The 26,210-nt window shown below is 37.1% G+C and overlaps 1 protein-coding gene across 3 annotated transcripts; it reads left to right on the forward strand.

Annotated features, from left to right (window-relative positions):
* Positions 1 to 1,022: 1,022 nt before the first annotated feature.
* Positions 1,023 to 25,850, forward strand: PHF6 (PHD finger protein 6). 3 transcript variants are annotated; one of them, XM_026038971.1, is made up of 11 exons: positions 1,332 to 1,353; positions 5,888 to 6,067; positions 6,260 to 6,361; positions 9,197 to 9,330; positions 9,608 to 9,651; positions 18,704 to 18,870; positions 19,043 to 19,186; positions 20,461 to 20,565; positions 20,997 to 21,130; positions 21,753 to 21,882; positions 22,165 to 25,850. In XM_026038971.1, exons 2-10 carry the CDS (start codon positions 5,930 to 5,932, stop codon positions 21,880 to 21,882), a joined length of 1,098 nt encoding a protein of 365 aa, XP_025894756.1. In that variant the 5' UTR covers positions 1,332 to 1,353; positions 5,888 to 5,929; the 3' UTR covers positions 22,165 to 25,850. The 3 variants fall into 3 exon arrangements, with proteins under 3 accessions (XP_025894757.1, XP_025894756.1, XP_025894755.1); XM_026038972.1 differs by having other exon boundaries at positions 1,023 to 1,353; positions 18,707 to 18,870; positions 21,753 to 25,848; XM_026038970.1 differs by having other exon boundaries at positions 21,753 to 25,848.
* Positions 25,851 to 26,210: the final 360 nt, after the last annotated feature.

Raw genomic sequence — 26,210 nt, forward strand, 5'->3', positions numbered from 1 at the left:
AAATAAATGGGGTTTTATTTGTCATATTTTTAAGTAAAAAAAAAAAAAAAACACACACTGAAATCTCTGTAAAATGAACTCCACTACAGCTGGGCTATAGAAAATGGAAAAAAACTGATCTTGTCTTTGATGAAAGATGAATAGTTTCTATGTAAGTCCAAGCTCTGTAAAGCTACTGGATTAAAGCTAGATCTGTGAACAAATTACAATGTCTATTTTGTAATTTCAATCTTGATTATGACATTTCTTGTTTTCTTGAAATGGAAGAAAGTAAATAATTGTATTTGTGGGTGACGAGCTTGCGAAACACAAGGCACTAAGAAGTCCTGTAAGCTCCTATAGTTGTTAATGCCTGCTGGGCTCTGTGCCAACACACAAAATATTTTAACGTTAACATCAAAGTTAGAATCTTCTTCATGCCGCCATTTGCCCACTGCATCTATTGCCTGGCTAAAAACAGGCATTCACAATTATAAACAAAACTGGATATACTGCTTCCCAAACTCATTAATTCGTTTTCCTCATTCAGCCTCTCAGAAAAAAAAAAAAATATATATATATATATATAGGCTCAATGTTAGCTTATACCCCTTTCCATCTCTTCTTATCCCCAAGCCCTCAGGCTCAGGCCTCACTCCACTACGTCAGTACAACGCTTAGCACGGCTGGGCCCTTCTTTGGTGGCCCAGGGACTGCGGCTATAGCTCTGTCTCCTTTCCCTGCCACACTGAAACCCGAGGCCGGCGCAGAGTCGCGATCGGCGGCCAGCGAAGCTGTCGCATCCCTCCGGGACGGCAGCACCGGCCGACCTCGCGCCCGCCGCCCCATGGCGGCCCCCTCAGCACCAGGCGCATGCGCAGCGCTCTCCCGCCTCGCGACTCCCCGCGCAAGCTCCTCGACGCGCGCCCGGCGCCAACTGCGCCTGCGCAGCTGCCCCTTCCAACGGCTGCAGTAACGCGCTGCGCACGCGCAGCTCCACCCCGCCCCCTTCCGCTGCCGCCCTCCCCTCGCCTCACGGAAAGGAGGGGGACGGGCAGAGGCGCGCGCCGCCGCGCATGCGCAGAGGGCCCCAGGGCTCAGCGTGCTCCCGCCGCGCCGCCTCGCGCGCCAATCGGGCGCCGCCCCGCGGCGTCGCGGCCTGTGCGTGCGTACGTCGCCGCGTGCGTGCGTACGTCGCTGCGTGCGTGCGTGCTTGCGCTCGGCGGCGGCGGCGGCGCAGCGTCCCCTGCCCCGAATGAAAGGGACGGTCCCGGCGAGAGAGCGGCCCTGAGCGACCGGCGGCAGCGGGGGGTGGGGCTGCCCGCGAGCTGCTCCTCCTCTCCCCAGCGCCGCGCCCGCCCGCCTGCCGCACGGGTGAGTGACTGAGCGAGCGAGCGGCCGGGCGCGCAGCCGCCTCTTCGCCGCGCGCCCGGGGCAGGCTCCGCTCCCGCGGCCCGCCGGCCGGACCCCCGTACTGCCCTCCCGGGCCGGGCAGCTGCTCCCCGAGCCGGGCTCGGCCGAGCCGAGCCTGCCGCCCCCCGCGAGGGTCCCGGCGCCTCGCGCTGCCCCCTCGGGGCGCCCCCGCCCCCCCGGCGCCGTTATCCGCCTCCCCGCGCGCGGCGGGACGCGCCTCGCTCCGCCCGCTCCGCCTGCGCTCTCCTTCCCGCCGGGATCCGCCCCCCCTTGTCTGCGGGTCCCGTTTCACCCCCCCACTCTCTCAAATGCGGCGCCCAAGGGGGCACGTCGCCCTTGGGGTCCCGTCGAGCCTCTCCTTTGCGGAGGCTTTCGCCAGGATGAGGGTCGGGGCCCAGTGAGGCCTGCGGCGGCCGGGAATTACAGCAGCCTTGCCGAAGCCCACCCCAAAACCTCGTTCATCCCCCCCGGGGAGCTGCGCATCCGAGGTGCTTTATCGGCTCATCTCCCGCTCGCCGTCGAGTGTGGAAACTTTCCTGGGGATCGCTCGGCGCTGCTGCCAGCCCTTCCTCACCTGGGGCGCTTCCCGTGTAATTTCGAGTTACCTCTCTATTGTTTAGGCTTTCAGTGATTGTGCCCCCTCACTCCCCACCCTTTGGTCCTCTCTCTCTCTTTTATTTTTTTTTTCTTCCCCTAGGAAAAGCCCCTATCCTGCTTTTATAGCGGCTGTAGGATCCTGAACATGGCTCTAGCCAAGATTTCCCTTGAACTCATGGCATTGAGTTATCAGCTGCAGGATCATGGTTCCTATTCCTTTGCATTATCCTATACCCCTGGATAACATGTTCCCCCCACCCGCAAAATAAGGACTATAAAGCACTGAAAGTTTCCCGAACAGAGAAGTTGTAATCTCTAGTCATCTTGAAATATATTTATGTAAATATTTCATATGGGTTTTCCTGTCAGTTTGCAAATAACTCTGTTAACACATTTAAAATAAAGTTTGTGTATTTCTTTTGGGGGTTTTATTTGGATGTCTGAGATTTTTCTTGTCATAGAGATTTAAATCCTGAATATATATATTTTTTACTGTAATTCTGTAGCCATATAGACCACATCAAAACAAACTTTGTCAGAAAACATAGCATTTAGATTTCTATCCTTTGCTGGAAGTACGAACTTGAGCTTACAGCATATTCAAGGGATAAACTTGATTGAACTTTCACTTTTTCTTTCCCCTTCTGAAATTTGCTTTTTAGCACTTGGTAAAAGCAGTATAGAGTAAAACAATTCTAAGTACAGTAAAACAAAATTCTTTCAAGATAAAATAATGATCTATTGGGGAAAACACTATGTTGAATAATTTAGTGGACACTTTAAGTAGAAATGCAAATGAACCAAAAATTTTGAGTGAAAAATCACTGAATGTKTGTTTTGTGTTATCTTAAGGTAGGTATAATCTAATTTTTTAGACCATGCACATGAAACATGTATGATAAAATGTATATAATGTATGTGTGTAATAAAATAGCGGTTTTGTAGTACACGTGTTTCGTTTTGGTGGAGATAGTGCTTTATCTTTCTCTTCAGTGTTTCAGTGGTACATCATTTCAACCTTACAAATGTAAGGTTTTTTTWAWTWWTTTTTTTTCTCATGAAGTTGGTATGCAAGATTTCTGGCAATAATATTTTTAAATAATGCAAAAATTGTTTAGCTTTTTAAACATAGAAAATAAATATTTAAGTTGTATTATTTTTCTCATTCCTGTGAAATACAGCTTGATACTTAGCAAACTGGATTCATTGTTGTTAGATTTTATGATGAAAACAAGATTTTGAGTGTTTATCTTCAGAATTGTCAGTCTGTGATGCAACTGCACATCTTAGTTTGTCTTTTGCAAAAAAACAGATACTTTTAAAGGGATAGGACAAGACATGGATTTCAGCACAAAGAAAGACGATCCTAGTTATAYCAGAATATATCAATTTTCTGATATGAGAGAAAAACWTTTTTTTTTTTTATTAGAGCTATAGCAGCCATACAAGATTAGGTAATTATTTGTATTATTTCAGCCTCAATTTGAGCCTTAAAATATCTGATATCTCAAGAAGTGAGGCTGTGTCAGATGCACATGCCGTAGTAGTGTAGTCTCGTGTGTCTGTTCAGGTGCACTGTAAGGCATGAGGTTGGAGGCATTTCATTGCAGCTCACTAAAATGTTTCTTGCAAAGTTTGCTGTACTTCAAGCTAAAGGTGATAGCTTTTTTTTTTTTTTTGGTGTGTTTTATAAATTATTTGCATGTCTAAAATCTGAATTTGCTAAGAATAGCTGCTTTTATAGTAGCTATAAAAGTATGGAGCAGCTGTGTCCCATATTTATTATGGGAAAAGACTCCTATTAAGTTAGAAGCCATACATATATACTCAAGGAAATCCCTCATCTTTCTGATAAGAGTTATCATTGCTGACAAAATTGTTAGTGATAATATCTGAACATGAAGCAAAAATAGTTTATGGGAGGAATACACTCTTAAGACGGCTAGACCCAAATGAGTGTGTGTGTGTCTGTGTATACGTATCAAATTATCTATATCACAGAACTTCTTGAATTTTAAATCATTCTGTTAATGTAACCCATCACAGCATGATTTACCTTGTGTTTTATGCTYCGAAAACAATTATTTTTTTGGTGGTATTTTTTCCTTACTTTTCTAATATAGGTCATTTTCTGGCTTTCAAATCTTTGATTAAAAGCAAAACCCAAAACAAAAAAAAACACACTGTGAAAGTCTCTCATTCTAAAACCAATCCTTCTTTTTACTCAAAAATGGGCTTACTGATTTTTTTTTCTTTAATTCTTTAGAAGAATACAGTAGAGTAAATCTTTTATGTTTGATACTTAACGGCTCTCTGTTGTCGCTGCAAAAGTATGTGACTACTTTATCCAGATTGGCACATTTTTTGTGCAAATCAGCAAGATCWGAAATCTATGCATTCTTCTTATGAGTATGCGTCATCAGCTTGTAAACTGCTCTGAGTTGAGAAAAGAAAGTGAATGAGCTGTTGGTGAAGCAAAGGCAATAGATGCAGGGCAGACACTTATGTTTTGGTGTATGAGTTTTGTAGATAATGGAGCAAGACAAACTCGATCTGGTAAGATCTATGAAAACAGTAGAGTGAGAATTTGAAAGGATTGTTGTTAACGAAAATGAACGTCAATGGAAACTTAACATTGCTCAACTTTCTGGTATAAAAATAGTGGTGGTAGTTTTAGGAGAGTCTGTCTATGCTTAAAAGCAAGCAGATTTGACTTGGCAAATTWCAAAAAAGTCATACATTTTCATGCAAATAGCCATTGTAATGCAGTCCAGATGTATGCACACCTCTGCTTTAAGAGAAATATCACACTATAGGATGGCTTTTCTAATTTAGATGAGCCTGCTGTAGGCAAAGGTGAAAGAGACTCTTTCTATGACATTGTGGTCTATTCTGTGTGACAACGAGGCTCAAATAGCTAAAGGAAAAAGCTGTAAGTGAAGAAAGTAGTATTTGTTATATAGGCTAGGCTATGTTTGCATAGTATTTTTAAGAGCTGTAGGAACAAATGAACAGAGACTATTCAGCATTGCTCCAAGAMGCACATACAGTTGTTAGGTGTTCTCATTTCTAAACTTGTGTGTTCATCTTACTACTGGATTAGGGACCTCAGTGTTACGTCTTAAAAATTGTTGCTGATAGGATATTAAATATATGATTCATATGGAGTTTAATCTTAGTTTATTTAGATGAGAATTGCAGCTGTCAGGCACTTGCTGCTAGTATGATATAGCGAAATCAGCTATAGGTCTTGAAAACATTTCCTTTGCAGCGTGTTAGTCATAGATCCTTCTAAAATTTTGTTCATAAYATGGCTTGATTAGCTACAGCATATCTGTGTAATACCTAAAATGGTAACATTTTATCTTTTCATCTCATGGGGTAGTTACTCATCTACAGTACTGCTTTATGAGCTTTTAAATTCAAAACCTGTTCTAGATGCTAAGCTGGACTCTTGGGGTTTTCTTTGGTTTTGTTTTTGAAGAGGTTCAGTAGCTTGGATTTTATTGCATGCAGAGATGGTGCATTTTCCTCACGTTGCTGTGCTGTAGTAATTATAGGAATAGGATGAAAGCAATGTAGTATTTTTTTTTTCCCACAGAGTTCTAATGATTGCAGTAGCTGTTATATTTTCYATTTATTTCTTCCTAATCCCTGTTTTATATTAGTGTTTGAAGTTTAGTGTTCGAACTTACCTAAAAAACTAAATTTTGCTTGCTGATACAATTTCATTAAGACTTGGGAAAATGTGGCCCGCGTTGGATGCGTGTTTATTTGGATATATTGTATTAATRTGAACAGGTAAAAGGGAGAGTTTTCTGTTAGTAATTATATTTATAAAATTGTAAATTGCTTGCTATTGATGTTAACATGTTAATTGCACCTTTTGTTTCTGTAGCATTGAGAGGATTGAAGTGGCATTCTAAGGTCATTTAAAATCATGACAAGCTCAGTCGGACAGAAAAAAGTCTCTTCAAGACAAAGGAAGTGTGGGTTTTGTAGATCTAATAAAGATAATGAATGTGGACAATTATTGATGTCAGAAAACCAGAAGGTGGCAGCACATCACAAGTGTATGGTAAGTAACCCATGGGGGAAAGGAGCTGAACATAGTGAACTGCTAGAAGACTCCAAAACAAATGAAAAATTCAGCCAGTTGTGACATTGGTACAGATTAACCACTGTTGTTTGCAGTGTTTTTGATGATCAAATATGTAAATATYCTGTATTACTTATACCCCTAAAATAAATTTTGTTTTTATGATTTTAGCTGTTTTCATCTGCACTGGTATCTTCACACACTGATAATGAGAGTCTTGGTGGATTCTCTATTGAAGATATTCAGAAAGAAATAAAGAGAGGCACTAAACTGGTAAGTCTTTCATTTTGGCACTGGAAAATGGAAGACAAAATTTTCTTCTAACAAGTTTAGCATTAAGTTCAATATATAGTAGTATCTTTTCTTTTTAAAAAGTACCTTTACTCTAAAGTAATGGAAAACTTTTGAATGTTGAGATAAATTTGATTTAAAATTGAACTCTTCTTTAAATGAACTGAAATCAGGAAGGTAGTATTTCCTAAATGTTTCTAATCTAGTAATTTCTATTTACTGTTTTCTGTTAGATTTCAGAATGAGTCCCACATTCTAGGACTTAATAAAGGTAATTTTGGGCCTTTAGCATTATTTGGCTTTGCTGCCRAACTCTTTAATTATCAAAATACTTTTATTGCTTCCTTTTATATTGATTTAAGAGGGCTTTATTAACACAGACCTCTTGTGAGTCTTACAGTGCTAGTTATGGCTCCACTGAATTTGTAAGACTTGAGCAGCAGTGACTTTATTAAATGTTTATTGATTCTTGGCTAAGAATAGTGCTAAATATAATTATATAACTACAATTATAATAATAGTCCAGTGTTTTGATTGAATCTTTTAGCATATATGAAACTTGATTGATGCTGCTTATCTGAAGCTYAAAGAAAAAAACTGTTCACAGGTCACTCATCCTGTGATTAGGAACTTAAAATGAACATGATAGCAAATGGAACTACTCAAGTAAATTTTTTGATACTCCGGTCTCTTWATTGTTTTCTGAAAGTTTTTGTTTTTGTGTTACTGGTGGTTTCCTACTTTGTGTTTCTTGATCTTTCGTGTTCTTCCACTGATGACACAGAGGGTTATATTCTAGGAACTCMGTAGCTGCAGGTGTTAACTGGATTCAGGTTTTGTATAAAACCTCAACTATTTAATAGGTTCAGAGTCCTGAGATCTTTCCTGTTTGGAAAGAATTTACAGGATAATTTTAGGTTTTAATTTAGGTTTGTTCTTTTACGTGGGAACACACTGAGCAAAAAGCTCTCAGTGTGGTGTATCAGTAGTTGTACTGATAGGTTGTATTTGTCTGCTGCCAGATTTTTATGTAGTTTCCCTCCCTTAGTAGATGCTGCTGCTAACCAAATATGCACTGAAAATTGAGCCTTGTCCTGTAAGTTGAAGTGATAATAGCTGATATGTGGAATGATTCTGATGTAAGTTTCTGGATGAGAAAAATGAGTGGGTTTGAACCTGAAATGGGCCACTAAACTTCTTAAATCTAAACATTTGGGAATATAATCCGTTGAGATCATTATTTCTGTTAGCTGTGCCCTTTTTTTTTTTCTTTTTTTTAAAAGAGCTTACCTATTTTGCAGCTGGTTATTCTTCGCATACACCTGATGTAATAATTGGTGACTATTTGGACAATCGGGTTTGTCCTGGTATGATAAATACATTTTTGCTGCTGTGAAGCATAGATTGCTAAATCAGTGTAACAATTCTTGTGGTCTGTTTTGTTCATGCAGATGCATAATGGTGCTTGTGAAGATAGTTTCTTCCATTTAATCAATTCTATGTTTAAAAATAATGACTTACAGACTAAAATTGAATGGATTGATATCATTTCAACCTTGGTCTTTTAGAAGTGGCTTTAGTCAGCCATTATTATACATTAAATCATAATGTAAAACAGAATTGATATGAAATAGTCATTCAAATTAGAACTAGGAAACAGTGTGTAGCCTTAGCATTTCTGGATTTACAGAGGAGTAAATGATGTGAGACTTAATATTTTTTAGGGTTTAACTTTATTAAATTGAGGAAAATGAAAAAATGCTGTATTATAGAACTTCAGCATTATTTTGTTTGAGGTATTTGAGACTAATGAGAAACTTACCTAAACCAGGGAGTCAAGTAATGTGATGGGCAGAAAACTTATTCCACAGACATAGCTAGGGAATATCTGGCGTTGTACGTTTATGTTTAAGAGTTTGGAATTAATGTAATTTTTCAAGGGCAGGAAGGGAAGAGGGAGAGCTACAGACATAAAACTCTGGTTATCTTTGGGAAATGCTGAGATTTGGAGCGTAGAGAAGAACTTTGACAGTATCAGTATTTCATTACCTAATGCAGTACGAAAAGGGCAGTGAACAATTTAGAAGCGTGATGGATGGTATAAACTAAACAAGAAAGTGAGCTTAGTGTGAGAAGGATATCTCTTTTAAGAAGGAAGAGTAGAGGTTGCCACTTAACCTCTTTTGTGATATAAATACAAAAATGAAATTGAATATAATTGAAAGATTCCTCATATGTAGCAAATATTTACTGAATTCAGATCTTTGGAAATGATTTAAAGAAATMTCTGTATGGAAAAAAAGGAGGGAATTAGATGTTGCAGTTAAATTTGCCAACTGTCAGTATTTCTGACTGTACAGAGTTCACTGCCAACAGRAGGTTCTTTTCCTCTCATACTTTCATAACATAATGCAGAAATAATAAGATACAGTTTGTCATTTTAACTTCTCCGAAATAACTGGCACAAACAAAATCCTTGGGGACAGRATATTGAGATGAACAGCAATGTCACTTCCATAAAATATGTCATATTCTGCAAAAGTATTACTTATTATTCAATGAAGAAAATAAGGGCATGATGATTTTTGAACTACTATATAAACGCAGCAAGTATCTCCTTCCTTTTAAAATACATGAAGAAAAACATTAGAAAACAGGTAGAGTGAGAGAGACAGTRTATACCTCAAAATGAGTAAGAGTACTCCTGTCCATAACTCTACTTATTTCCACATCAGGAGTGGTAACTATATTGTTTATAAATACAGAAATATTAAAGCAACTCTAACAGCATCTTTGGTTTCTCTTTTWTTTCCACAGATGTGTTCCCTGTGCCATTGTCCTGGAGCAACCATTGGATGTGATGTGAAAACGTGTCACAAGACATATCACTACTATTGTGCTTTGCATGATAAAGCTCAGATAAGAGAGAAACCATCACAAGGCATTTACATGTAACTATTATTTATTTACTGTATTTTTTTTTGTATTTATATTTCACATTATTTGTAAAAACACCTTTGGAATCTTAAACCTGTGTTGCAAAACAGTTCTAATGATGACCGTGTTCTATATAGTGATTTGCTAGAAAAGCATATTTTCACTGCAAGATTTGTATATCAGTGAGTCTTACAAGTGGGAGAAAAATGTGCTGGCATTTAAATTTAAAAGATGAGTAAATAATTTGTGAATCGTGACTGACTTGACAGTTTTCAACTACTTTGTTTATAGGATTTTATGTCGAAAACACAAGAAAACTACGCATAACTCTGAAGGTAAAATTATTCAATATAAACTTTTCCCATTGTAGAAAGATACTTTGATTAAATTTATTTTTTTCTGGAAAATATAAATGTTTTCAGTAAAAATGAGAACTACTTTTTTTTCCTGAAATAATTCCTTTGGAAGCCCATCTGATTTCTGTATTTTCTCAAAAAAAAAAAAAAAAAAAAAGTGGAGAAAAACCCAAAATCTAAATTAGAGGATGTTCAAAATCTAATTTTAGGATGTTTACTTCTGTCAAAGCAAGGTCTGGGCAGAAGTTGTGCATTCCCTTCTGGGAAGAGGCAAGCTTGTATTTGCAGTTAGATATTTATGTCTAAAATGCATTAATTTTGTCAGATAACAGCTGATTTTTGCCATTTCTCACATTAATATACATTCACTATTAACTACCATATACAACTTAAGTCTCCAATTAAGAGGGATTCCATATAAAATAAAAGGGTTTGTGATCAGATCACTCAGAGCTGTATGCATACATTAATGAGAGCTGTGCCTTTCTGCAGAGTAGAGTAGTAAAATGTGCAAAAGCAGCTAAATTTGTGGTTTATTAAAATTCCAAGCTAGTTGTGCAATTGTGTGTGTTGATTTATCCTTTTTCATATTATATCTGAGTTTGGATAAATGAAAGGTTGTTTAACTTTGCCTCATTTTCAACTGAAATTTCATCATAAATTGAAGTGATGAGGAGTACGTTGCTATTTCTGTTAGTGAAGATTAAATTTCATAAGTCATTTCTCTTTCTCCAAATATATGCATGATGTGATAAATTACTTATGCTGCTGATGTATTGATGGTAAGGTTTGGATTTTAGTTMAGTGCTCACAAAGATACAAAGGAAGTTTTTTAAAAAAAATATCCRGTGATGTATTTTGAAATATCTGTTTAGTTACACTGAAATACTGTGGTGCACTTTGTGTAAAACGTTCTGTGTTCTCATTTTACTGTTGTTAGGCTTAAACCAGCAAAGCAGCACAGGTTACGTACGTTAATTCTCCAAAGACTGAAATGGGGCCATGTTGTCTTGTAGTTAGAGACTTTGTTCGTTTGGATTTGGTTTGTTGGCAGGCAGAAACAGARTATGGCAAGTCCAGAGAAAGATGTTAACTCTTTAACTGTTACTTGGGTATATTGTATGGGCCCATGACTTGGTGCTTGTTGTCTATTGAAAAAATACCTCTAATTCTGTATAGAGTTCAATGCTAGTAGTTTTCTACATAGATTTTCTTGCAGGGTCTGAGCTTATACTTTTCTCAAATGAGTTTTCAGTAAACGTTGCTACCAATTGTACAGCATCAATCTCTAATGACCTTTACATTTTGTGACATCTCTTTGAAAGGACATGGGAAAAATAGCTACAAAAGCATTACRTTTTTTCCTAACAGTCACTGATGACATTTTAAAAAAATTAAGAGTCACTTAAAGAGATCCTCAGACTAAGGGGAAGAAAAAAAAATTCTCAAAGAAAAAAAAAGGCATCTTATTTAATGTTTGTTTTCAATCTTAAATATTTTGTTCTATGACACTTCACATTTTTATGAATCTGTGGAGTTATACTTCAATTTTAATTTTTCTGATTTTTTTAGCATCCATTTGAGATTTGTAACCCGATATTGTCTTCCATATAGTGCATTCTGTTTTCTCAGACCATACAATTTAGGGAACTCTCTCTGCTAAGCTATAGCCATGGAAATATCGTTACTTAGTCATAGATTTGGTAATGCCAGATGCTGAGGCTATCATTAAGAAGGAAAAATACATTTTGTATCTCTCTAGTGGAAATGACTTAACATTGTATAGCAGTGGTCTTTGGCTACGTTGGAAACTGGTTACCTTTGGAAGATAGAAGTTATGTCTCTAAAGGAGAAGGTAAAGGATGTTTTCTGCTATGCAAGAAGGGTCTTTGGAGAGTTTGTTTTGTAGCATTTAAATGCTGAAATTTGCTTAATGGWATGCTCACTGGGAGGTGGGAGACAGTAGGGCAGGGCATGATAGTTCTGTGTATGCACTTTATTGGCTTGATTCTGTTTAAAAAGTGTTTTAAAAAAAATATCAGAGGAATCTAAACCTGAAAGGATGGTGCTGTATCAAACCAGCAAATCCTTGCAGAAAAGAGCAAGCAGACTAGGCAAGGCTACCAGACACTGACATAGCAGCTTTTTTTCTTCTTTTGTTTCTGGATATTCATGAACTCTTGCTCTCAGCAGTGTTTCTGTGCCAAAAGAGTTAAAGCTAATCCGTGGGGTGTCACTCAATGTACTTCCCAGAATCRCTAGAATTGTCAGCCCTTTTCAAAGGAAACTTGCTGTTTCTGCTCTGCAAGGCTGTRTTTGGAATATCTGTATTTTTATCTTTTGTTTTCTGTATTTGGATTTAATTGTTGCTGTCCACATTTTTATTAGATCATTTCTGTTAGTGGATGGTATAATTTTTAAATGTGTGTGTTTTGATGCCATCTAGAACAGTTGTTTTTCTGTCAACAGTACTGCTGCTTAATAGTGGGTTCAATATCAAGTTCCCTTGATAATTAGTGCTTTTTGCATCCTTGCTCAAATCTGAGATCTAGCCTACCTCTTGTTAGAAGTTCTTGTCAACAATAACAAAACTTTAACAGTTTAGTAACTGGTGAGGAAAATTTCCTGAAGTTACGTAGACAATTGGTTAAAGGACCCTGTTAAAACCTAATAAAAATAACCTCTTAAATGTGGTTGTTTTCAGGAAGTTCAAGTGGAAAAACTACTTCAGATTAAGAATTTCCCTGTTAATCAAGATAAAATTAATATGGTAGGAGTTTACCATCTTCTAATTGACAGGAGTTGCTGTTGAATATAAAAATATGAAATTTGGTGACATGGTAGTCTGCTCTTACACCCGTTCTCTATTTGTTCAGCAGATAGTAACTTTTTGCTAATTTATCTATATTGCCTAACTTTCAGGTGGCATAGAATTCAAAGGCAATTGTGTTTCTCCTGTTTGTTCCATTGTGTGTTTATATAATTCAGACTAATTTTGAGGGGCTGTTTTCCCACGTTCTAGAAAAAAGATCAGAAGAAGTGAGATGCTCTAACACTTTGCTGTTAACAGATTTGAAAGAAACTGTTCAGGGGAGCAGACCAAGTTGTTGGAAGCTTGATGTCTAGATTTCTGTGTTGCTGTTTAAAAAGCTAACTGAAAAGAATCTGACCTGAACTTCAAGTAGAGACTGAATTCATAATCTAAGCAATCCCTCTAAATCATTAGTACCTAACAGACTATAGGAATTGTATTGGTGCCTTGGACTACCACAGCTTCCTTCCTGTACTAATTATGGGAATTTATCCAATGTATTGGAAATAATTGTTGCAAAAACTTAAATTTTGGTGTTCTTCAGTTCCTTGCAGGCAGGATTGCCTTCTCCTTTCTATATTTACAGCTAATTGAGCTGATCAGGAACAGTTTAATATCAGCCAAGATAAGGATATGATATCTTATTGTTCTATTACATCTGTTACATAGTAATGTAATGAAGACAGCGATATAACTGTATCTGTTGTTAATGCTTAAAACAGATGCTTGGGAACCAGGGAGGGTAAGAAAATTAAAGGGTCCACAATTCTTGTTTGGTTGTACTCGGAGCCCAAGGGAACTCTCTTTCCATAATGGAAATAAGAACATTTCCCCTCTCAGCACTTTTTATCTTATTTTTTTTTCTGAGCAGACATGAAATCTGTCTCAGTAATTTGAGTCAGGATAATATTTCTCTGGAAGACCTACTTAGAGATGCTGCAGTCTGTATCAAACCAATTGCTTATTCAAGGTTCTGCTTAAACCGGAGGTTGGCAGGAAAAAATATCCAAACCACATTGGCATTATTGAGTAGGCAACGTCTTGATTGATCTTGGGATGCCTGAATCGGTGTTCCTTCGTAGCTGCATTTTCTTTAACGCTATTTTCCTTAGGTTTGCCTACACCTGACTGCGTTAGTGCACACAGCAGTAAAAGTTTCCATAACGTGGCACTTCAGTTGTAAGATTCCTGCTGGTGGATGGTTGCAAATCCCTTTCTAGGCTCCACTAACTCAGAGCCTTCTTGTCTGTCTCCTGGAGAAAGCTGCACGGAAATGGCATCCAATTCAGTGTTAGGACAGAGCCAGTTGCTCCGGTCAGTAAGTTAGCACCCTTGTATGCAGTCTGTTACAGACTAAATTACTCAATAGGTATTTTCAGGAAGCATCACCACAGTGTCTTCCTGAGGGAAAAACACAACAGCTAAAGGAAAAGAAAGAAATCTGAAAGTAATGTGGTCAGTGGTTTATACTCTGAGGAGCTGCTCTCTGTTATTTAAATTATGATTCTGGCAAGACATTATCCCATTAACAACAAAAGATTTACCAGACCGCTGGTCAAGCGCTCTGATTTTGCCGATAAATTAGATGCTTTGATTCTTTTCAAGCTTGGCTGATGATTATTTGCTCTAAAAAGAGGTTAGACTGTGTGATTGCGAAGGAATATTTTATTCATTTTGCGATGTGAAGTGTACTTAACAAATAATTCCACGTATTCTGTGCTATAGATACTATTCAGTCAAAAATAGCTTTTGTACAAGGTTCAGTGGTGTCTTGAAATGTCTGGTGGTGCTTTTGAAAGGGTTAGTAGCTGGACCTAGCGGGTAATTTAACTTTTCCCTCTCTGCTCTTAGTTTTTCTGTTTTACATGTGTTTCATGTAACTGAGTCTTTCAACCATTTCGGAAAAGAAACAATCTAAAAATGACATTCRGAATTTTGATCTTTTCACAAAGCTTTTTGATAAAACCTTCTGTTTCATGACCTGTTTACCTGATTCCGTGTTTGTTTGCAACTATTTTTATGCAAGTCTGCTTTTTACTGCTTATAATACATTCACATTTTGATTATTGACTACTGGAGCAGTAAGATTTTTAGGTTTTATACCATTGCTTTTCAATTTAAAGTAATAATTTTGTCACATGGTTCATYATTTTTCAGTCATATTTTAAGGACAACATGCTGAAGTAGTTTTTTTCTTTCTCTTAAAATCCATTTCTCTTCTGAAATATACTAGTAAGGTTGATTTTAGCCTTCGTAATTTTTAGAGATTCTTTTTTCGTAAATATATTGTAAATATATATATATTTACTATTGCTATTATTTTAAGTATTTACATAATAACATGTCTAAGCCACTTCTCCATTCTAAATTTTGACTTTTTTAATGACTAGTCCTACTTGCAAATGTATTTTCCCATCAAATTTGGTTATTATCTTCCTCATCCGGATGTAAGGTCCTTTGCTTCTGGCTCACTTAGTTCATTGTTTAAGGTGATATAGGAGGTAGKTAAAGTAAGAAATAAAAGCCATTCTTTTACACATCCACTTTTTATTTGTTGTTTCACAACCTTTAAATCACTCGATTCTTTATATTACTTTGCTTTAACTTAGGCAATTCCATGTACATTTGCAGCTCATGTAGTAAAAAATAGACCRATGATACCTCAACCTCTTCTGTGCCAAGAGTTATTTTTAAGCAGCAAAAGATCTTGAGGTCCTTTTCCCTTCTAGTTGTGATTGAAGGAGAATTTTTAGTTTTTTTTTTTCTCTGAAGAAAGAGACATCTCCTTCTGGGATCTCCTTGTTAACAGCYTATTGAATAGAAAATTTTGCAATACTTTTCAGTACTCATTTCTGAAATACCAATGTGAGGCTTGTCTTTCTACTCTGCAGAATTTACTGTGTCATGTTCCTAGGTGCTTTTGAAAAAAGTCTTATCTCCTCTTGATTTACCACCACCCCCCCCCCCCAATATCTTTATGAGAATGTATTGCATTTTGAACTTTTTCAGATACAGCATTTAGGCCCTTTGTGGGGAAAAAAAAACTTGCAAGAAAAGAACTCCTTTGAAGAGTTTAGTTAAAGGTATATTGAGAATATTGTGGTTTTAAAAGCCAATAAATGGGATATGGGATGGGTCAGGTGAAGAACATGTAGGTAATCTCAAGGGGGTCAGAGTATGGGTGGTATCCATGATAAAACATCCTCTGGTCAGGGAGGAGTTGAACAACTTTTTGTGTTTTCCTTAGTTCAAGCTGACATGAGAAGTTGGAAACACTCAACCATCAGATGCCAGGGAAACAGGGTAAGCTTGGCAGTGGGTCTGAGGGGAGGGATAGGGCACAAACCAAATTGTATATTAAAAGACCATCTGAGGCAGGTGTGTTTTATACCTGGTTACAATCTCTTTCTTCCTGTACTGTTACACTAGCTCACAGTGCTGTTAAAGAGAGAAACTTGAATATTTTGAGTTACCAGTTTTGCAGTCAGGTATGATAGTGCAGGTCCTGACATCTTGATGGTGATAATCTGTAGGTCGAGGTCACTTGTAGTATGAAGATCTTAATCTGCAAGGAGCCTTTTTTCCTTTAAGGAAAGGGTTGTGCAGCATCTGGATTTCAGTGAACTCTGAACTTTAATGGAAGTACTAGTTTTGAGGACAGAGAAAGGGTCAGTCTTTGAGAAGCTGTGCAATGCTGATGCTTTCTTTTATACTATACACTGAAACAATCTTTTAAAAACACAATCTATTTACCTTTTAAATCTTAAGTTAGAGTCTTAAATTCGCACAGTTACAGCGCAAAAATAGCACTTAGGAATTCTATAAGGAGGCGGTGACATTTCTTATGAAAAATTAGGTTTCCTGGTGTGCTGATTTTTTGCAGTTATGTATTTTCAGCTTTGTGTGTGTGACTGCAGGAAGTTCAGGATGTGCTTTAATCTTATTTGGAAAATGAGGATGGACTATAGTGTGTTAAGTATATATGACAGAATTGATGAGGATCGTGGCGGGGGGGAAAAAGACATGTAGATGAGTGAATGGACCACAGTTTGCTTCATTAAAGATAGCAGACAAATCCTTGGAGTGATTTGGGAAAGAATATATTTTACCTCTTGCATACTGATGTTATTTAAACGGTCACCATTTTAGTAGTCACATTTAGTAGTAAAAAAGTACTGCATGAGCCATTTATGACTTGTGTAAATGTAAAAGTAGAGACAAAGGCTGAAAGAAATGTACTTAAATACATTTAAATACATGAGTGGAAAGCTCATGTTTATGATGAGGGACAAGATGAARTAGAATTATTTTAGAAACCTTTTAAGGTTATGATATTTGCTGTATAAGATTTGAGTGTCGGTGTGATAGCAAAGTTATATAATCATCTCTGCAAATTTTAGCAAGTTATATTTCATTATGTAAGATTGTAAATTTTGAGAAGAAATTGTAAAATCTATTGTTTCACTGTCTAATCCGTGTCATTGAGTATTTTTTCAGAGTAAGGTAAATGATGGTGCCCTTTTCATCTGATTAGGTATCAATGTATATATTGAAGCACAGTAATGTTGTGGTAGTTTTGTATTTTAATAGAGACTGGAGAAAACCTGTTTACAGCTGATGAATCTGGCATATAACCCAAAGGAATTTTTAGATTTGCCTGAATCTCTTGGCTTCTCAAATGTTTGCTTCTTTCTAAGCATGCTTTGGTAATGCTTTGGGGGAATTGTATTTCAGTATAACTTGTCGTGATGCATTTGGATTAGTTTTCTCTCCTCCAATAATAAATATGGGAGAAGCTTCTTTCAGGGGTCACCAACAGATCTGATAGACTGAGCTTAATAGGATACACTGTATGCCAACGCCTCGGGCTTGTGGTTCAGTTATCTTCTGCTGAACATTGGTGGCAGTGGAATACATTCAAGGCTGTAATTTCACTTTTTTTTTTGCAGTAGATGCACTGTTGATCCTGAGGTTAGAATAAATGTGCTTTGATGGGTAGATGATACTTTAGATAAYGAAAACACTACACATCTCAGTGAGACAGCTTTGGCCTCAAATAAGATGTCCTGCCTGAGTGTTGAGACCATGATATCATGGTAATAAGTGCCCTAGCAAGACAATGATAATTATAGAACTGTTAAATGCTTATTAATGTCTGAGGTGGATGGCCCAGATCTCCATTAGTGTATCCATTCGTTGGGAATCTAACAATGATGTGGTTTGGATTTTGAGAAATAATTTCTTTGGCAGTGGGTATGTGTGTTTTCTTAAACAGGTCCAGTGATTCTTTTATTAACATTTAAAAGAAAATGACTATTCATTTGAGCAGTTTGTAAGGAAATTTGTTAGCAACTGAATTCAGCAAAGCTGGTTGTTCAGTACTGAAGGTATAAATTCATTGGGTTGTAGTGGAAGCAGCCTTGAGAAGTTTGCAGAATTGACTATATTAACTGCGTAGTTCTGAGTAACCAGAGGACAGATTAGAGTGCTGGCCTGTAGAACTATGCAGCAATTCAGCAATCATTTTCAAGGAATTTGTCATATTTGGTATATCTTCAATAAAACTATACATAGCTATATGCATAACAGGCTATAAATACTTTTAGGCTTTTTGTCTGTCAATGTCAAAAAAGCACAATTTTTTAGTAAACTGGCTGCTGTCTGTAGCTGTAGATGTAAAAATGCACTGTACATAGAATAAAATTACAGGTTTGTTTCACAAAGGCAAAATATATTTCAGTTTTAAAATGACACTAATATTGTAGCCAAAATGAGATTTTTTTTTCGTAAGTCAAAAGTCATTGGTTATTAAAATGAGGAGAGGGGGTTTCTTTAGAAACATTGGCATAATTTCTAGTGCAATTTGCACTGAGGGAATGCACTGTAGTAATAAAATAGAAACTCATTTCATTGTAGAAGACATTCAGTTTAAATAAGGCTGAYTTTCAATGGAGACATGTTTCTGAGGAGACATTTTGGCATTGTAAGAAAGTGTAAGATCCGTTAAACATGTTTTGTGTAAGATGCAAAATCATGCGATATGTAAATAAAAATAAAAATAGTGTTTTCAGAATCTGCAGTTGCATGTTTGTAATAAATGGAGAAAAAACGTTTATTTCTGAGCAAAACACAAAATATTTTTCTGCTTTTTAAATTTTTTTAGGTTTTGCTTTGTTTAAATTTGAGAATGTTATTTGATGATGTTTTCTACTTCTAAAGCAGATTTAGAAGAAAGTATCAATGAACATGAGTTGGAGCCTTCGCCTCCCAAAGGAAAAAGAAGGGGTCGTAAGGGAAAGCCAAGAAAAACAAATTTAAAAGGGCAAACAGAAGACACTAGATCTACGTCCTCACATGGCACAGACGAAATAGAAAGCAGTTCCTATGTAAGCAGTAAATACGCTAAACTTCTTAGAAGAAAGAATTGCATATATCTTCTCTGCAATTAAGATTTTGGTTAAAATTTGTCTGAGCCTCCAGCTGGTGGCCACAGGCTTTTAAAATTAAAGCCTTATTTGTAACCCAGCAGTATATTTTAGTAAAATGTTTTTCTTTCAGAGAGACAGGTCTCCCCACAGAAGCAGCCCCAGTGATACAAAACCTAAATGTGGATTCTGTCATGCAGGTGAAGAAGAAAATGAAGCTAGAGGAAAGCTTCATATATTTAATGCCAAAAAGGCTGCAGCACACTATAAGTGCATGGTGAGTAATGATATTGTTGTTAATCAGTCTAATATGTCAATTTTCTGTGAATTGCTTTTTTAGGTTTTCATGCAGTACCTTCACATGAAATTATACATTAATATAGTCTGTGTGCCGGTGAGGTCTTTCAGTGCTGAAGTGTTGTGAAGTGAGCAATTCATTTATTTTCACTGCAGGCAATATGGATAAAAGTTGGCTATGTGCTAAGAGATGGAATTAGTTCAGAGACTCYTTAGGTTATTAAAAATGCTCCCTTAACATCTAAATGCATACACAGCAGTTAAAAAGGAAAACACAAACTGGAAGAATCCACTGCAAAAAAATGAAATGCTAGTAGCTCAGCAGATGTCCAGACAAGATTCAGGAGGAGTCAGTGAACTTCATGACTTTTCTGATAAGTGGATTTAGCCTGTGGCAGTCAAGTAGAAAAAAGGAAATGGAAGCTCAAGGAGAAACTGTACCTTTAGCTGCAAATTTAGAAGAAGCAGCCCTCCACGTTTAGAGAACTATTAGCTTGAGCTATTTAGATGGCCACATTTGAAGAATTATTAGCTTACACATTTCAATGAGCATGAGTAGATAGTGCTGTCTTTCACCCAGTTACTTCTATGGATGAGTTAGGGCTTTCCAGAACAAGCTTGGTAGTTTCTGTTCTGCCTCAAAATGAGTAAGCAGTCCTGTYGGTCTGTGGAGTATTAATATAAATGTTTTCATATAGTTTTCTCACCAAACTGGGAGCTGGTACATGCCAGGAAACCTTAYAGTGTTCTTAGCTGGTTTGTGTGTCTGAGATTCAGTTTTAGGGTAGATTAAACTTAATATACAGGGAATGCTGCCAATAGTAATAATACTTACTCCATTGTCATCTCTAGGGGCTCGTCAGAGAGATGGATGYATGTTGTGCCATGAAACTTGAATTGTGTATGGCACAGGGAAAGAATTGCAATAGACCCAGAAAGTTCAGTGATATAATTAATGATATTACTTATAACTTGGTACTTTTAGCATTGTAGTCATTTTTTTCTACTGCTTTGTCTTTTAAAATATATTGCTCCAACACAACAGATATGAGTAAGCTAGTCAGGTGGGTATCAGAAGAAATATTCAGCACACCAATCTAAGCTGTTAGCATGTTTTTGCTTTGTTTTTTTTTTTTTAAAGCATATCCTGTCTGAGAACTGAGTACTGAATAATCTCTTATGTGACTTTTGCACGTAAAGCTTTTTGTAGTCACTTGCTGGTGACCTGCTGAAATGGACTTGCTTGTTTTACAGTTGTTCTCTTCTGGCACTGTCCAGCTAACAACAACATCAAGGGCAGAGTTTGGTGATTTTGATATTAAAACTGTACTTCAAGAAATCAAGAGAGGAAAAAGAATGGTATGTATCTGCAGGATGTGGTGAACTTACTGTTGATTCTTCTAAGATAAGTGTAGTTGTGCCTCCTTTCTTTTTCTGAGTCGATCTTTTTCGTTTGTTCCTTAACCCAACTTAAATGTACAGTTAATTTTGGAATAGTTAGCAAGARAAGAATCATCTTAAATATTAACTTCAGGAACAATAAAATATTGCATTGTATGTGCAAGCAATGTAGCTATTTTTAATATGATGGACATGTAAACCCTTCTCTTTGTTCCTTAATAAATTAGTTAATTTTTTAAAGTTACAGTTAACTTTTATTGCAATGATGATCTGACAAATAAATTACTTTGTTTTGAAAGAGTAACAGTAAACATGATAAAYGTTAAACTGAATATTAAGAGACGAGATTGAAAGACTAAACAGTGCAATTTTTCTCTATTCCCTAWCAGAAATGCACACTTTGCAGCCAGCCTGGTGCTACAATTGGGTGTGAAATTAAAGCCTGCATCAAAACGTACCATTACCACTGTGGAGTAGAAGACAAAGCTAAATACATTGAGAATATGTCACGAGGAATTTATAAGTAAGGGCCTATGTAATTCTTGAGTCTATCCTAACACTTTGTTTCTGCCCAGTCTGACTAATCATGTGTAGTCTTAACAGAAAAATCTGTTCAATGTTTTAAAATAACTGTTGATGCTGCAGAATACTTCAGTTAACTCTGATTTTCTGTAGTAGTCACATAGTAATGTGAACATTAAAAAAAAAAAAATCAAATGATAATTTCCCCTCCTTGATTAATCTGTAATTTACTCTAATGAAATCCTATTAATCTGCCTTGTGGTTCTCCTATATTGGTGCATTTTGTAGCTTATTTTTGTTCTTTTGGACTCCAGAATCCTCCATCACCTACTTGTTCAGCTGCTGCTCTCTGTTAGTGCAGCTAAAGTTGCAGCTGAAGTTGCCAGTGGTGGTGTGCCCACAAGAGGGCATTCTCTGAGCAACAGAGTTCTTAAAAACTGCACTTTTCATCAGTTTTGACCTTCTGTTGGCTCGTCTTCACTTTTACCTTGCTTTCCTTCTTATTTTAGCTGACTAAAGCCCATGAATATGCTGAGTCTTGCCTGTGGAACATCACAAAACCAATAGAGAGTTTGTCTTGAAGCTGTTTTCAATAAAACCCCTCTTTTGTTCTTCTGTTTTAGACTCTATTGTAAAAATCATAGTGGAAATGATGAAAGAGATGAAGAGGACGAAGAAAGAGAAAGCAAAAGCCGTGGAAAATCAGGCACTGACCATAACGACATTCCTCAGCAGCAGCTCAATGGAAACTAGGTATGGAAGTTTGTCCTGACAGATCTGTTRCTGAAACTGAAATGCAATATATATTTCACGTAGTTTATTGCAGTAAAATATTTAAATCTAGTGTATGCAGATATGTACTTTTTATGGGCATACTGTAGAAAAATGGGGAGGATTTTTTTAATCCAGCTGACTTCTAACTGTAAGAAGGGAGGCCCTCATTTCTGTTCCTAAATGTAGATGTAATGTCAAAGCTGCTAAATGCTTTTTTGTATGATTTTAAATTTACTATTGTTTTCATCGTTTTTTAAACAGGTTCAAGGGACAGAGTTATAGAACTGGGATGGCTAAGACATCATAACTACTAATTCTTTTAAATTGTTTTCTAAAATCAGAAAAGGGTTAGTAACTTTTTACTACCCAACTCTGTTAGAAATTTCATTGAACTGCCTGAAACGTTCATGTGTGTGAGCCTTCAGTAAGTGGCAGAGTTTTACATGTCAATATTATGTAGTTTGTAGTCTGCAGTGTCTGGAAACAAAAAAAAGAAACACTATATAAACGATATGTAATATGTACAGTGTCAAAAGTTAAGGCAGACATTGAAATGAAGTAAGATCTATATTTCTGGAATGAATAAAAACCTTAAGATTTGGAATGTGTTAAGTTTAGTGGATTCATGCAATGAGGGAGAGTCTTAGCTAGTTTAATTAACAACGTGGACAAGTTCATGGTGGCAGCAAGCTGGTACTTTGTGAATTTTACATTTTCTTTCATATACAAGTTACGGAGGCTGGACGTGGGAGAGTCGCGCTCTGTTTTTGCTTGCAAAGCACACGGTAGGAGAGGACTGGGTGTGCACCGGAGCACGCTTGAACATTTCAGGTTGTTCCCGTTGTGAGTGCTCATTCTGCCTGACATTGTTGGCGGGAGATTTACTTGAGCAGCTGTTGGTTCTGAGCTGTGAGCTGTAGAACTCATGCCAAAGGGCTGTAGTTCATTCTTCCCCCCGACAACCCACCTTCTGCATCCCTCATTTCCCCAGAACACTTCACTAAGTGTGATTAAAAGTTTATTATACCAACGTCTTTGGACTCTGCAACCCAATCTTACTTCAGAGTTACAATGCTAACTCACTATGGAATTTAGCCACCATATCTGATGTCCATACCTCAGGTGTTCTCTGTTGTGTGGAACACTTCATGTTTTGTCCAGAATATGCATAGAGGTCCCATATTCTGTGAGAAGAATGAGGAAACAGCCTTGGTTCCTAGATTGGTATTTATTTTTTCATCTTATGACCACTATATGAGAAACTTTGCTTATCATTTTTATTGTTTTAGTGTTTTTTCTTTCTTTCTGTCAAGTCAGCAATCATGTTATGGAATTCTCCTTGCTAGAGTTTGATATTCCAGTAGGGAATAATCAAATCTAGTTTATACCAAACCTGACAGATCAGTCCTCTGACTGCTTTCAAAACACCTTGCCATTTCTAATGGCTGTTAGCTTCTCAATTGGTCTGTTAAAGCACATTCTCAGACATCTCTTAAGTAAAACCAAAAAGCAAAAGAGCCTAGTCCACAAGTTTGTTGCTGTTGTATCRCATCGTTTAGGGTTTTGACCTGTTTAACTCTGAACTCCCAACAAAACGTCTGGATTTAAAGGAAGGAAATGAGCAAAATTCAATGATTTAACTATAATCTGCTACAGTTCTTCTGTGATGGGTATTGCAAAACCAGTTCATTTGTAACATGAGTTTCTGTAGCATTTTTTACTTGTATTTTTTWAAAAATTTAACATGTGTCATTGTCTTCTTATGCATTCCCTTAATGTCTTGAGGGACTCAATTACTGTATATTAGTTTCTAACATTTTACTTGTTAGAATTCAATTTGTTTGCTTTCCTGGGGAATAATGCAGTTTTGGAAAGAAATATTGCTGTGTACAGAAAATATTCAGTTACTGCTCTAAACATGATGCCATTGATCATTTTTATTTTGTATTTGTAACTTTCAAAATTAAAAGTGTGACTTGAATTGCAATGACAGATCGATTATTGAAATTGTCTATCAGGGTGTTTATTTCTTCTAGACTATAAACATTTTTCAGCCACTCAGAACAGTCTTAGAATGCAAAATACCATCTTTCAATGTTGAAATTGCTTCTGGGTTTGTGCCTCGGACATGGCTCTCCCATGGAATAAAGGCACTTTGCAGCTACTGTATTTTTAACCAAGATTGGATGACAGATCCATGGGGTAGATCTGCCAGCATACTAATTGTATTGGAGACTGAGCTTCAAATCACTGTCAGTTGTTTAATATGTCATTTGGTAATTCATCTGATGTGAAATAATGCATGCCATTCCATGTCACTGAGAAGCAGAACAGCACTTTATACCTTTGGGTAGCAGAAGACTAAGTGGCTGGTTTACCTGCTACCTCTTTGTGCTGATACAACCTAAACTGTCATTAATTGATAGGAACTGAAAGTCAGAAGCCGAAATCTTTTTGTCTGTAGCCTCAAACTTGTCATAACTGACTTCAGCTTGTCACGTATGCTGGGTAAAAGTGCCTTACGATGTAAAAATTGTATTTATATGTTCCCAAGTAGCATCACCTGCTGGGGAGTAATTCTGTTGTGGTGTTAATATTTAGAAGAAATGTACCTCAGCAGTGTATTTACTGTACATCTCTTATGTCCTTAATTGTAGTTTTAAAAAGCATGACAATGTATGATAGGTATAAAACATTTACATCATTTTTTTAAAAGACAAAATACTGCCATTGCTGTCTTTTTATGCATATTTTAGCTTGGGATTTCAGACTGTCTGGGGCTTTTTGGTTTTTTWTTTTTTTTTTTTTTAAGCAGTGTAATCTTTGCAAGCATATATTAAAGGTTATTCTGGAGCATCTCCTGCCTTCCCAGAAATGTTAGAAGTAATGAAAGTGCTCTATAGGTGAAATAGGTATGTTTAAATTAGCTAGTTAAATTAATACAATAAATTTGTTCCTAGGATTTTTCTTTTTAATAGGCACCTTCTGCTTTCATCTCACAATCAGAAAACTCTCTCTATTCTAAGAGAACTTGTCATATGAAATGGAATTCACTTTTTTGGCCTCTGGGCTTTCTGTTTCCCTCTCCCCCACTTTCACAAGAGTAGGATGTCCCGTTTAAGGACTCCTGGCACGCTCTGGTAGTGGCAGGGTCTGCCCAGCTCCCTGTGGCACCTAGGGGAGGCCGGTGCCAAGGAAGGCCGGGCTCAGAACAGCACTGCCCAGATGCCCCGAGGGTCCCGCTGGTGCCGTGCCCGGTGCCAGGGCAGGATCAAGCACAGCAGGAAGCTCTGCTATCCCTCCATCCTGCAGAGCAGTGAAAGGTGCAGTTCCATTCCACCCTCTGTGTGGCTCGCGAGGGGGATGGAATAGATCAGGTGTCCAAAAGGTCCCTTCCTTCAGCAGATGTTGATACGCAGGAGCTGCTGTGGTGACTCTCTAGCAGGAGTTACACCAGCTTAACTCCTGCAAGGCAGGAGTCCCTAAGTCCATCACACTCCACAAAGCCTGATCTTCAGATACAAAGAGCTGTGCTGATACAGGAAAGTACCATTTTACTGAATTTGGCCCTGAATTTCTGCTATTAGTAGACAAGAGATGTAATTTAAGGGAATAGAACTTGCTGCTTGTTGTTGCCTTTATGAAGAATAACTTTTTTGCACCAGAGCAGAAGATGGAATGATACCTTTTTGAAATATCTGACTTATCTGGCAGGTGTGATAATCAGTGCCTTCCAAAAAAGATTAATATGATGAATCAGATTGACCAAAAAAAATTAGTTCTCATTAGATGAAACTAATCTTAAAAGAACTGAAAATACATTATAACAAATAGTAACTCTTTTCCATGTCACCAGAAGCAGAACTGTATTAGTGATGGAGGTTTAAAAAGAAAATAATGAACACAGCTCTTAATTTATATATACTTGTTGAAGCAATTTCTATATATGCATATGTATGCACATTCATTAGTCAGCAGTGACATCTCAACCCTTAAAGGATCCTGGAGAACTGTAGCTTGTCAAAAAGCACTCAGGTTAGGCTAACATCTGCAGCTTTTGCTCTAGCATACATTTACATTAGGTGTAAAGACAAGGAATGTATAAAAGAGGGTAAATGCATTCCTATCGACAATGTTATGTATATTTTGTTCCTGTTATATTTGGCTTTACTTCCAAAGTTGTAGTTTGCAGTATTAGTTTCTTTTTATTGGTATCCTTGCATATATATATTCAATAAATGAGTTATGAATTTCATATTTGCATATCTGTTCTTTTTCTGAAAGTATAACTTTAAATTTGACCTTTA

Source organism: Nothoprocta perdicaria, unplaced genomic scaffold (genome assembly GCF_003342845.1).
Source record: "Nothoprocta perdicaria isolate Ctin4 unplaced genomic scaffold, notPer1 scaffold_22, whole genome shotgun sequence".
Lineage (NCBI taxonomy): Eukaryota > Metazoa > Chordata > Aves > Tinamiformes > Tinamidae > Nothoprocta > Nothoprocta perdicaria.

What these genes read in the sequence shown, in the direction of transcription:
- PHF6 (XM_026038971.1), top strand. Translation starts at nt 5,930, where the DNA reads ATGACAAGCTCAGTCGGACAGAAAAAAGTCTCTTCAAGACAAAGGAAG. An exon ending in AAATAGAAAGCAGTTCCTAT is followed by an intron (nt 18,871 to 19,042) that starts GTAAGCAGTAAA and finishes TTTTTCTTTCAG; the next exon opens with AGAGACAGGTCTCCCCACAG. An exon ending in ATGTCACGAGGAATTTATAA is followed by an intron (nt 21,131 to 21,752) that starts GTAAGGGCCTAT and finishes CTTCTGTTTTAG; the next exon opens with ACTCTATTGTAAAAATCATA.